The sequence below is a fragment of the Oncorhynchus mykiss genome, unplaced genomic scaffold (genome assembly GCF_013265735.2).
Source record: "Oncorhynchus mykiss isolate Arlee unplaced genomic scaffold, USDA_OmykA_1.1 un_scaffold_215, whole genome shotgun sequence".
NCBI classification, from domain to species: domain Eukaryota; kingdom Metazoa; phylum Chordata; class Actinopteri; order Salmoniformes; family Salmonidae; genus Oncorhynchus; species Oncorhynchus mykiss.
Window position 1 is genome coordinate 179121 of NW_023493685.1, and position 13205 is coordinate 192325.

Genomic DNA, 13205 nt, shown 5'->3' on the forward strand with positions numbered 1-13205 from the left:
GCTGCAATGGTGACCAGTGAGCTGAGATAAGGCGGGGCTTTACCTAGCAGAGACTTGTAGATAACCTGCAGCCAGTGGGTTTGGCGACGAGTATGAAACGAGGGCCAACCAACGAGAGCGTACAGGTGGTACAGGTCGGGTAGTTTATGGAGCTTTGGTGACAGTTCAATTCTCATTGTGGACAATTTTGGCATTTTAAATAATCATTTTTGGCTAACTTTTCAAATAATTACTACTTTTCAGCTACTTTTCAACTACTTAGCATGTTAGCTAACTCTTTGCCTAACCTTAACGTTAAACATTTTAGCTAACTCTTCCCCTTCCCCTAACATTTTAAACTAACTCCTAAACTTAACCCTAACCCTATCCCCTAACCTAGCTAACATTAGCCAGCTAGCTAATGTTGGCCACCTAACCACCTAGCTAGCTTCGTAACATATCATACGTTTTGCTAATTCGTAACAAATTGTATATTTAGAAAATTCGTAACATATTGTACAACATGCAAATTCGTAAAATATTTTGCATTTTGAAAATTCTTAACAAATAATATGAATTGTAATTTGTAAAATAACACATGAAATGGGTGATGGACATCCACAAATGAATACATGCCATACAAAACGTAACATACCATATCAAAATGAGTATCTCGGATTTACAGAAATAATATTACGAAATGCTCCGAGACCAGGTTGCCTATTTCCAGATCGGAATGAATGGGCAGTTGTTTTCTGTTCATTGTTTTCTGTTCATTGCGAAGTAAAGAGGGAGTGCTGAATGTTGCAATAGAGTATCGTCAGTTTACCGCGAGACAGCAGCATCACCTTGATGATGTAGCCGAACAACAACAGCAAACTCGCCAATTTTGATTTGGGACCAACGTGGCTCAATTCAGAGCTCACTGTGTGCTTGCTTTGTCCGGGACGTTAGCGCTGCCACACGACACTTCGGATGAGTCTTGGATAGTGCTCAGGGGAATTTAGCCTAGAGTTCATCACCGTTTTTGTAATGCTTTTCTTTTACAACTAATATTACCATCAGAAGCGTTGCTGATCTTTACCGTGCCAATTATTTAGCTAATGGGTCGTTTTAGTGGATGTTCCCTCATGATTTCAGTGAGAAGATGACTGCATTTACTTTGCTCCGCTCGGTCGTGTGATTGCAGTGGGATAGCGGACGCTCACATTCAACGCTGGACTGAGATAGCATAGTTGTTCTAATCAAATATAAAGATTGTTTTGTTTTTTATCAGTCTCGTGCTTATCTTTGATGACAATTGCCTAGCGCTGGCATAAGTTTGAGTTGCCATAGACCGCCAAAAGACAGAACCTAATCGTCGTTTCAGCTTCTAGTCGTTTTTTTGACAACAGTCTTGACGGAGGAAGAATATGTTGATGAAGGAATATAGAATATGTATGCCGCTCACTGTGGAAGAGGTAAGTTAGGGTACTTATATCTCCCAGTTTTTCTGAACATTTTGCGTTTTCTTCTGTCCTACTAAACCTAAAACTGTGAAAGGTTTAGGCTGTTGCATGGTAGGTATCGCGTTGGTCATTGTATGGAATGTCTACCATGCTAGTTGCAAACTGGATGGAGTAGGTAGTTATGCCATTTTCTTGTGAAGAACTTTTGTACCACACTGATTGTAGGAGCTATTTAGAGTACTGTAGGCTAAACCACAGGGTGGTGCTGTTGGAAGTATGCTAGTCCTACGCCATACTTTCCTTGTTTGTTTTTTTGGCTTTAAGTGCCAAATCTTCACATGCATATCTAAGACACCAAGCAAAACATGTAGAGATGTTACAGTATGTTGTTGTCTGTGTGTGTCACTCTGCTAGCCTACTCATACGACCATCAGTTAGGACTTGTGTCACTCTGCTATTCTACTCATACCACCATCAGTTAGGACTTGTGTCACTCTGCTATTCTACTCATACCACCATCAGTTAGGACTTGTGTCACTCTGCTATTCTACTCATACGACCATCAGTTAGGACTTGTGTCACTCTACTAGCCTACTCATACGACCATCAGTTAGGACTTGTGTCACTCTGCTATTCTACTCATACGACCATCAGTTAGGACTTGTGTCACTCTGCTAGCCTACTCATACGACCATCAGTTAGGACTTGTGTCACTCTGCTAGCCTACTCATACGACCATCAGTTAGGACTTGTGTCACTCTGCTAGCCTACTCATACGACCATCAGTTAGGACTTGTGTCACTCTGCTAGCCTACTCATACGATCATCAGTTAGGACTTGTGTCACTCTGTAACTACAATGCCTCTGTAACTGTTTTCCCTCTGGTACAAATATAGATTTAACTGATCGAAAGTGTTTGCTACCCTTCCCCAGACCTGTGCCTCGACACATTCCTGTATTGGAGCTCTACAGACAATTCCTTCAACCTCCTGGCTTGGTTTTTGCTCTGACATGCACTGTCAACTGTGGGACCTTTTATATAGACAAATCATGTCCAAATCATGTAAATTTACTACAGGGGAACTCCAATCAAGTTGTAGAAACATCTCAAGGATGATCAATGTAAAGAGTATGCACCTGAGCTCAATTTCGAGTCTCATTGCAAAGGGTCTGAATACTTATGTAAATAAGGTATTTCAGTTTTTTTTATTTTTGATAAATTAGCTAACATTTCTAAAAACCTGTTTTCGCCTTGTCATTATGGGCTATTGTGTGTAGATATATATATATATATATAAAAATCCATTTTAGAATAAGGTTGTAACATAACAAAATGTGGAAAAGGTGAAGGGGCCTGAACACTTTCCGAATGCACTGTATGTGGGGGGTGTTCATTCCCTTAATTTAAAGACACAAGTAAACTCCTGTAATGATCATTATTTGTATTTCCTATTTGTGTCCTTTTAGGGATGGTTTCTAAGAAATGACTTCATTTAAAAATAACTGGATCGTTCACATGTTGTTCTATAGTGAAAAATATATAAATGCAACATGCAAAAAATGTCAAAGATGTTTACAGAGTTACAGTTCATATAAGGAAATCAGTCAATGGAAATAAATTAATCTATGGATTTCTCATGACTGGGAATACAAATATGCATCTGTGGGTCACAGATGCCTTTAAAAGGCAGGTGCGTGGATCAGAAAACTAGTCAGTATCTGGAATTTTTCGATGGGAAGTTAAGCCCTAGGAAATTTTGCTTAAATTCATCTAAAAGTTAGCTAATAACAGTGAACCTTTTTTTGTGGGATACACGTAAGGCAATTCTACGTCTTGTGGCATATTTTGGTTAAACTATCCCCAATTCAATGGAATTGCAACCCTCTGCCTGCACAGTGCACTCTTCTATCACATGTAGAGCTGATTCTCAAGATCTTGCACACAAATGAGATGCTATTGAGCCCACACTACTACACTGTCAGAGGCAAGGACTACATGCTTTTTGATTACAAAACTGGGTCGGGTGAATATATTTTATATGGTATACATGATTTTTTGTTAACTAGTAAATAGTAGCCTAAATGTGTTTTAAATCATTTCTAACTTTTTAACAATTTATGCTAATTATTTTTTAATACCATGTAGGTTTTAGCATGCTTGAGCCTGCTAACTGAGGAGTGTTAATTCACCTGTTTCCATACATGTTTAATTTTAAAACATTTGTCTTACAAAGGTGTTGTTTAATCTATCTGTTTAACTATTTATCTGTACATGAAATTGTATTTGTTTTTTAAAAACCTATTTAAAAAAAATCTTTACAGGAAAATGCCACGGGCGCTATCTGATGTGTGGAGACATTTCCCAGCAGCTAATGTAGAAGGAAAAGCTGTGTACTTTTGCAAATACTGTGCCAAATCATATGTGAAAAATGCGACAAAGATGCAGAATCATCTGGCCAAGTGCATAAAGTTCCCTCAGCGCTCACAACAAGCAATCTCTGACAAAAGTCCCTACACTTCTATTCGAGGTGAAAATGATGAATCCGACACCTTAGCGATAGCAACAGCTCATGGTCCTCCTGGAATCTGATGTTTTTTTTACTTAGTGGAGGAACGTAGTCAGAGAAATGCTGATGAATGTCTTGCTCGATCTGTATATACAACTGGTTCAGCTCTGATGCTCACTGGCAATGTGTATTGGAAGAGATTTCTGAATGTTCTTCGCCCAGCATACACTCCTCTAACCAGACATGCATTGTCTACTCATTTGCTGGATGCAGAGTTCAACAGAGTTTAAGTGAAGGTCAAGCAAATCATAGAGAATGCAGACTGTATTGCAATCATCTCTGATGGGTGGTCGAATGTTCGTGGGCAAGGAATAATTAAACTACATCATCTCCACCCCTCAACCAGTATTCTACAAGAGCACAGAAACAAGGGACAATAGACACACCGTTCTCTACATTGCAGATGAGCTGAAGGCAGTCATCAATGACCTTGGACCACAGAAGGTATTTGCACTGGTGACAGACAATGCTGCGAACATGAAGGCTGCTTGGTCTAAAGTGGAGGAGTCCTACCCTCACATCACACCCATTGGCTGTGCTGCTCATGCATTGAATCTGCTCCTCAAGGACATCATGGCACTGAAAACAATGGATACACTCTACAAGAGAGCCAATGAAATTATTAGGTATGTGAAGGGTCATCAAGTTAGAGCAGCAATCTACCTCACCAAGCAAAGTGAGAAGAATAAGAGCACCACATTGAAGCTGCCAAGGAACACTCGTTGGAGAGGTGTTGACATCATGTTTGACAGTCTTCTAGAGGTAAAACAGTCTGCCGATATGGACAGCCCCATCAAGAGGAGTCTCCTGGATTATGTATTTTGGGAGAGAGTGGTAAGCAGTCAGAAACTCCTGAAACCTATAGCAGTTGCCATTGCACGGATTGAGTGTCAATTCCATCCTGTCTCATGTTCAGACCCTGCCTGCAGATGTAAGAGAAGAAATCCGTATTGCCCTGCCCACTTCACTGTTGCTTCAAGCAGAGGAAACTGTAGTTCTGAAATACATCAAAAAGCGTGAAGACTTCTGCCTGAAGCCCATACATGCTGCAGTGTACATGTTGGACCCCAAGTATGCTGGCAGGAGCATACTGCACAATGGTGGACATTGAGGAGGTCCAGGGAGAAGACATGGAAGCCTGAGAGGAAGACAACCAAGGCTTTAGTTTCTAGACTGTCATTTTACAGATGTATGTTGAAAACATTGTTGGGAGATGTGATGGATCATTGGGGATCCTTCAATATTCCCTTTTGTTGTTCAGTGAAATCATCCCATGTGAAGAGTCAACTCATTTAATTAAAGTTAAATTCGTAACTAAATCGTTTTTAAAATTTCTATTGGAAGGATTTAATAATTTGCAATTATGTCTACTTATGATAAGGTAAAAGGTTTATGTTTATGTCTCCATATGATATGGTAAATATATCCAATGCAAAAAACATCTACATTTCACTGGTATTAATATTAATTTGCATATATTACCATTAATTCCAATATATTCCCGTTAATTCCCACGGAAGGTTTCCACCTCTGAATATTCCCCAAAATGTGCAACCCTATCTGGATGTTTTTAGTTCAGCTCATGAAACATGGGACCAACACTTTACATGTTGTGTTAGTATTTTTGTTCGGTATATAATGTATATTTAAACATTTTGAACTTAAAAAATTAAGCTTTGTAAAAATTTTATAATGGTTTTATGAGTTCTGTCACATCATCTCTACAGCTGCATCCCAGACAGGGTCTGTAGTTGTTGTGAAGCACTGTGTGTTGTTCCTGATTAGAGGAAACACTCCCACCGTGGCCACTCTAACCATACAACATTGGTCTGCTGGCACCGCAGTGCTTTTCAATTTTGTCTACAAAATTATGCAGATGTGTTCACAGGCTGTGGGAGTTCCCTGGCTGCGAGACACTGGCAGTTAATTTACTGCATTCTGGGATGATGAGATACAGTACGTTTGATCTCAGGGGCATTACACTTGATCTTCAATGGGCAGAAAAACTATTTTAGTTCCCTGTGGATCATATTACTGTATCTTCAGAGAGAGAGAGAGAGAGAGCTCTGCTACCCACAGACTGTTTGTTTGATGCCAGAATAGGATCCTGAGCCTTCTTTGTTTCATGACCTTGCTGTGTTCTGATACCCCTGCCCTCAGTCATGACCTGAGAGAGGTTTACAGTATATGCAGGGAATGAGGGTATGTGTTCCTGCTAAGGCCAAACAATGATGGCTTGTGTGGGGACAAAAGCCCTTAGTATAGTCCTTCTGGAGAATTAAGCCTATGACTTCCTGACCTCGCAGCACACAAATCTGCATTTCAGAATCTTTGTTACTTTCTGTCTGACCCTGTGTATCAACTTGTAACTCTTGAACATCTTGGTTGAAATGATAAATTAAGGCCCTCTTCAACCTTTAGATTCCTGTTTGCTATAAGATGATGACCAGAGTTGACACTGCATTCCTCTATTCCTCAGCAAGAGGAATCATCTGTTTCCCCTGAAACATCAATTAGGCCTATTACTGTGTCATAAAGTCACAGGATCCAGGCGTCATTACACCCATTCCAAACATGTCAACACTTCACAAGAACGAGGTTCTCTTACGTAAAAATAAGCTAATTAACCCTTAGTTGCCATGGAAATGTCATAAAGGGGTGTAAGTCATAAAGTCAACCGAAAATCTTTCTGTCACGGCCGTCTGGAAGGAATAAGTAGTCCAAAGCGCAGCGTGGTGGGCGTACATTTTCTTTATTTGATAAAAATGTTGCAAAGAAACGACCGTGAAGCTTAACTGGGCGATAATGCCACTAACAAAGTCAACAACCCACACTGAAAGGAGGGAAAAAGGTCTACCTAAGTTTGATTCCCAATCAGAGACAACGATCGACAGCTGTCCCTGATTGAGAACCATACCCGGCCAAAACATAGAAATAAAGGAACCTAGAAATAAAAAAATAGAATGTCCACTCCACATCTCACCCTGACCTAACCAAATAGAGAAATAAAACGTCTCTCTAAGGTCAGGGCGCAACACTTTCTGCTTTAAGAGACACGTACCTATGGACCCTCTTTAGGTCTCTACAGAACATTGACTTAGATGTTTCTATATGGACCATCTTTAGGTCTCTACAGAACATTGACTGAGGTATTTCTATATGGACCATCTTTAGGTCTCTACAGAACATTGACTGAGGTGTTTCTATATGGACCATCTTTAGGTCTCTACAGAACATTGACTGAGGTGTTTCTATATGGACTCTCTGGTCTCTACAGAACATTGACTGAGGTATTTCTATATGGACCATCTTTAGGTCTCTACAGAACATTGACTGAGGTGTTTCTATATGGACCATATTTAGGTCTCTACAGAACATTGACTGAGGTGTTTCTATATGGACCCTCTTTAGGTCTCTACAGAACATTGACTGAGGTATTTCTATATGGACCATCTTTAGGTCTCTACAGAACATTGACTGAGGTGTTTCTATATGGACCATATTTAGGTCTCTACAGAACATTGACTGAGGTGTTTCTATATGGACCCTCTTTAGGTCTCTACAGAACATTGACTGAGGTGTTTCTATATGGACCATCTTTAGGTCTCTACAGAACATTGAATGAGGTATTTCTATATGGACTCTCTGGTATCTACAGAACATTGACTGAGGTATTTCAATATGGACTCTCTTTAGGTCTCTACAGAACATTGACTGAGGTATTTCTATATGGACTCTCTTTAGGTCTCTATAGAACATTGACTGAGGTGTTTCTATATGGACTCTCTGGTCTCTACAGAACATTGACTGAGGTATTTCTATATGGACTCTCTTTAGTTCTCTACAGAACATTGACTGAGGTGTTTCTATATGGACTCTCTGGTCTCTACAGAACATTGACTGAGGTGTTTCTATATGGACCATCTTTAGGTCTCTACAGAACATTGACTGAGGTGTTTCTATATGGACCATCTTTAGGTCTCTACAGAACATTGACTGAGGTGTTTCTATATGGACCATCTTTAGGTCTCTACAGAACATTGACGGAGGTGTTTCTATATGGACTCTCTGGTCTCTACAGAACATTGACTGAGGTATTTCTATATGCACTCTCTGGTCTCGCAGCAGGTACAGTCCAAACAAACACCTCAGTTACAATGCTTTATTTCCATGGTGACATTGTTTTGCCGTGGAAATGAGAGCGGTGAAGGTTATCCCTTTTAATAGACCGAGCACAGCAGAATAGTTTGACAGATGGCCTCTCATTTAGCTGCTGCGCGGGATGTGCAATTAACAGAAGGGACAGTGAGTTCAGGGTTTTAAGTCATTTTCTTTCAGGACTCTCCGCTTGCAGGTTGAAACTACTCGACTTTCAGAGTCCACTTAAAGGAGGAAATGATCAAAAGGACGAGGTTGAGAATGTTATCATTCAATGGGCATATCTGATGTGCTATATCCTATTACAACCACTTCAAAATAAAAGTATCCTAAGTGTGCCATTACCATAACATCACTTCAAGCTCAATTCAATGTTATAGCTCCATAATGTCATGAATGACTAAAATAGCCTTGGCTTTTAATGCGGGACATATCTTTGTTCGATCTGTTCTATCTGTAGGCCATCTGTTGTTTCCAGGTGGTGCTTCAGTTTCTAATTCCCGCCTCCTGGACTTGAGCATATGGAATGTATTTATTTCCTCTTGTAACTACCCATCCCAGATCTGGGAGCGTAATCATCAACTGACACTAATTAGCAGAACGCAACGGACATAAATATTACTAGAAAATATTAATATTCATGAAATCACAAGTGAAATATATTGAAACACAGCTTAGCCTTTTGTTAATCACCCTGTCATCTCAGATTTTGAAAATATGCTTTACAGCCAAAGCAAGACAAGCATTTGTGTAAGTTTATCGATAACCTAGCATAGCATTATGCCTAGCTAGCAGCAGGCAACCTGGTCACGAAAATCAGAAAAGCAATCAAATTAAATTGTTTACCTTTGATGATCTTCGGATGTTTTCACTCACAAGACTCCCAGTTAGAGAGAAAATGTTCCTTTTTTCCAAAAATATTATTTTTGAAGCCGAAATACCTCCATTAGTTTTTCACGTTTGGCTGAGAATTCGACCGGAAATTGTGGTCACGACAACGCCGAAAAGTATTCCAAATTAGCTCCATAATATCGACAGAAACATGGCAAACGTTATTTATAATCAATCCTCAAGGTGTTTTTCAAATATCTATTCGATAATATATCAACCGGAACAGATGGCTTCTTAGTAGGAAAGAGAGAAACAATGACCGCATTTGTCCTTTACGCACAAAACACTCTGAGAGACTTCAGCTGACCACTGACGCGTTTTCAAAATAAAAGCCTGAAATTATGTATTGTGACACTAGACACATTAGGGAAGCCATAGAAAAGGGAATCTGGTTGATATCTCATTCACTGCTCAATAGGGACACATAGGAACGCAGAGGTTTCTAAATAAGAGTCACTTCCTGATTGGATTTTTCTCAGGCTTTCGCCTGCAATAACAGTTCTGTTATACTCACAGACAATATCTTTACAGCTTTGGAAACTTTAGAGTGTTTTCTATCCTAAGCTGTCAATTATATGCATATTCTAGCATCTTGTCCTGACAAAATAGCCCGTTTACTTAGGGAACGTTATTTTTCCAAAAATGAAAATAGTGCCCCCGAGATTCAAGAAGTTTTTAAGCTTATTGGTATCTGTAGAGTGTTTGTTGTGTTTTGGTATGTTAGGAATAGTTGGCCTTACTGTCTTCACTACCCCTAGTGTTTCTTTGAGGTCGTAATGATTTAACCATCTACGTGACCAGGTGTACTATTCCCCACAGTTATTAACAAATGAGAACATTGCCTACTCCCCATTGAAGAGACCAAGTGAGAAAGTATCACCCTCTGAAGTCTATCGAACCTCATCCAACCGTATTGTTCTCTCATCAACCCCACCAGTAAATTGTTCTTGTGTGTTGCCGTGTGATTGTGATTATAGGTCTGTCACTATATCACGGCTCTGGACAGGCTTAGTCTAGCTGGCTGAACACTGGCGGTCTGGCCACTGGCTATAAACCAGATGGGGTTCTTTTTTTGGGCTCACTTGTGATTGAAGATTATATTTTCCCTCCCGACCAGGCTGCCGGTTTAATCTGTTGATGATATCACTGGACTGACCTCCAGTCAGTTTGATGACGTGGTCTAGCTCCAGCCAGTTGCATGGCAGTATGGATCTGTCTCAGAATTGAAATGACCCTTTGCATTTGTCTGAATGTTCACAAATAAGTATCTGTCAGATAAAAAACACATTTTTACCTTGAAATATCACAGACACAGTGCTTCAGACACAGTGCTTCAGAGACAGTGCTTCAGAGACAGTGCTTCAGAGGCAGATGGATGTTGGCCCTTGCTATATCAAAAGCATATACTATATCAAGTGTTGATTATGTAAGCTACTTGTTTCTTTTAGTCCATTCAAGTAGAGAAAATCCTGGTGGTTACCTTGTTCTAACTAAATCATAGCTCAATGCGTTTTCCTCAGCGTTGGGTAGGATACTTTCTAAACGTAATCTGTTAGTTACTAGTTACCTGTCCAAAATTGTAATCCGTAACGTAACTTTTGGATTACCCAAACTCAGTAATGTAATCAAATTACATTCCCCCTTAAGAGGCATTTGGTGTCATCATAGTGGTCTCTGACTTGTCGTCAGACTCGCTCAGGTGGAATAAACTTAAATTTGCGCCTTTTTTCAATGCTGAAGTGAATGTCGTTGAGAAAACAGAAAGGTGTAATTTCCCGCAAACATCCTTTCTGCATTTAAAAGTAATCCAAGAAGTAATTTAGTTTTTCAAAAGTATCTGTATTCTGATTACAATATTTTTGCTGGTGATGTAACCGATTACAGTTTGTTTTTTGTAATCATATTACATGTAACTGATTACATGTAAGCAGTTACTACCCAACCCTGGTTTTCCTGTTCTAAACCATTCCATCCCCTGGTGCGGGTCATCTGCATTGCTAATACTTTCCATAAGATAACGGAACTGTCACGACTCTTCTCATCACATGTCATCACTGCATGGCTTGCAGAGCCATCAAGAGAGACACAGAAAAGTGTAATTAAGTCAGAGAATAGATTGTTTTGATGTGTGAAGCTTCGGGGGACACAACTCCATGTTCGCTGCACTGCTTAAGGATTTAGAAAATCAAATCAAACAAATCACATTTTATTTGCTCTGTGATGTGGTCTGTGATGTGGTCTGTGATGTGGTCTGTGATGTGGTCTGTGATGTGGTCTGTGATGTGGTCTGTGATGTGCTCTGTGATGTGGTCTGTGGTGTGGTCTGTGATGTGGTCTGTGATGTGGTCTGTGATGTGGTCTGTGATGTGGTCTGTGATGTGGTCTGTGATGTGGTCTGTGATGTGGTCTGTGGTGTGGTCTGTGATGTGGTCTGTGATGTGGTCTGTGATGTGGTCTGTGATGTGGTCTGTGATGTGGTCTGTGATGTGGTCTGTGGTGTGGTCTGTGATGTGGTCTGTGATGTGGTCTGTGATGTGGTCTGTGATGTGGTCTGTGATGTGGTCTGTGATGTGGTCTGTGATGTGGTCTGTGATGTGGTCTGTGATGTGGTCTGTGATGTGGTCTGTGATGTGGTCTGTGATGTGGTCTGTGATGTGTGTGTGCGTGTGTTTAGACTATGCTAGGCTATTTTCTTCTCGCTGAAGCTCTCCCATGGAGCTTGAGGGGCGTGATGGAGTGTCTCTAATGTTGGCCCTGCATTACAATGGTGTCTCATAGCATCTCCCTGAGGCATAAAAAACTAAACTAATTTCTTAGAAATAACCAATCATTTGTCTCTCTTGTGAAACAAACGACCAACAACGACACACAGACTAATCTACTGACGAGACAACACAGAGAATGGGTCAATGTCTTTTTCTGTACTGGCTATCAGATGATTTGATTGCGTCTCCCAGAGTTGAGCTTTGAAAGCTCCGGGCAGTGTTCAATAGGCTGAAAACTGGAGAAAACATGTCGAAACGAATAGTCACTACCTGAACTCCTATCAGAATGCTCTTTTAGATTTATTTGTTTCATTATGTTTTTCCGTTTGGTGCCTACTGAACACTACCCAGGAGCTCTATTGTTTCTCCAGCTCCCCTGTACTACTCTGCTCTTATGCTCTGCCTTTCCCCACAGGTCCCTACGCTAAAGGCATTTGATTTAAAATCACCCACAAACAGCCTCTTATCTGCTGTCTAGTGACACAGGAACACTGCACACAGTTATATGACATCCATGTTTGAGTGATTGAACAGCTAGATCTTAAATCTCATGCAGGGAGACTGAGGAAGGAACAGTGAATGAAATATCAAAGTATTGGGGGCTGAATGAACAACTGGAGTTTGTGTGTGGTGTGCGTGTGCGTACGTGCTTCTGTATTAGAGGTCGACCGATTATGATTTTTCAACGCCGATACCGATTATTGAAGGACCAAAAATGCCGATACCGATTAATCGGCCAATTTTACATTTTAAATTTATTTGTAATAATGACAATTACAACAACACGGAATGAACACTTATTTTAACTTAATATAATACATCAATAAAATCAATTTAGCCTCAAGTAAATAATGAAACATGTTCAATTTGGTTTAAATAATGCAAAAACGAAGTGTTGGAGAAGAAAGTAAAAGTGAGAAAGCTAACGTTTCATTTCCTTGCTCAGAACATGAGAACATATGAAAGCTGGTGGTTCCTTTTAACATGAGTCTTCAATATTCCCAGGTAAGAAGTTTTAGGTTGTAGTTATTATAGGACTATTTCCCTCTATACCATTTGTATTTCATTAACCTTTGCCTATTGGATGTTCTTATAGGCACTTTAGTATTGCCAGTGTAACAGTATAGCTTCCGTCCCTCTCCTCGCTCCTCCCTGGGCTCGAACCAGCAACACAACGACAACAGCCACTATCGAAGCAGCATTACCCATGTAGAGCAAGGGGAACAACTACTAGAAGGCTCAGAGCGAGTGACGTTTGAAATGCTATTAGCGCGTGCTAACTAGCTAGCCATTTCACTTCGGTTACACCAGCCTCATCTCGGGAGTTGATAGGCTTGAAGTCATAAACAGCGCAATGCTTGACGCACAACGAAGAGCTGCTGGCAAAACGCACGAAA

The 13205-nt window shown here is 40.2% G+C and overlaps 1 protein-coding gene across 2 annotated transcripts in view; it reads left to right on the forward strand.

Annotated features, from left to right (window-relative positions):
• The first annotated feature begins 800 nt into the window (after positions 1 to 800).
• The window catches only part of LOC110514490 (cytoplasmic phosphatidylinositol transfer protein 1-like), a 114392-nt gene continuing 101987 nt past the window's right edge, over positions 801 to 13205 (forward strand). The window contains exon 1 of one of the 2 annotated variants that reach the window (XM_036972961.1): positions 801 to 1439. In XM_036972961.1, the coding sequence (XP_036828856.1) occupies positions 1392 to 1439 (48 nt within the window). In that variant the 5' untranslated portion in view covers positions 801 to 1391. The remainder of the gene's footprint in view (positions 1440 to 13205) is intronic. The other variant, XM_036972960.1, reaches the window with a different exon arrangement.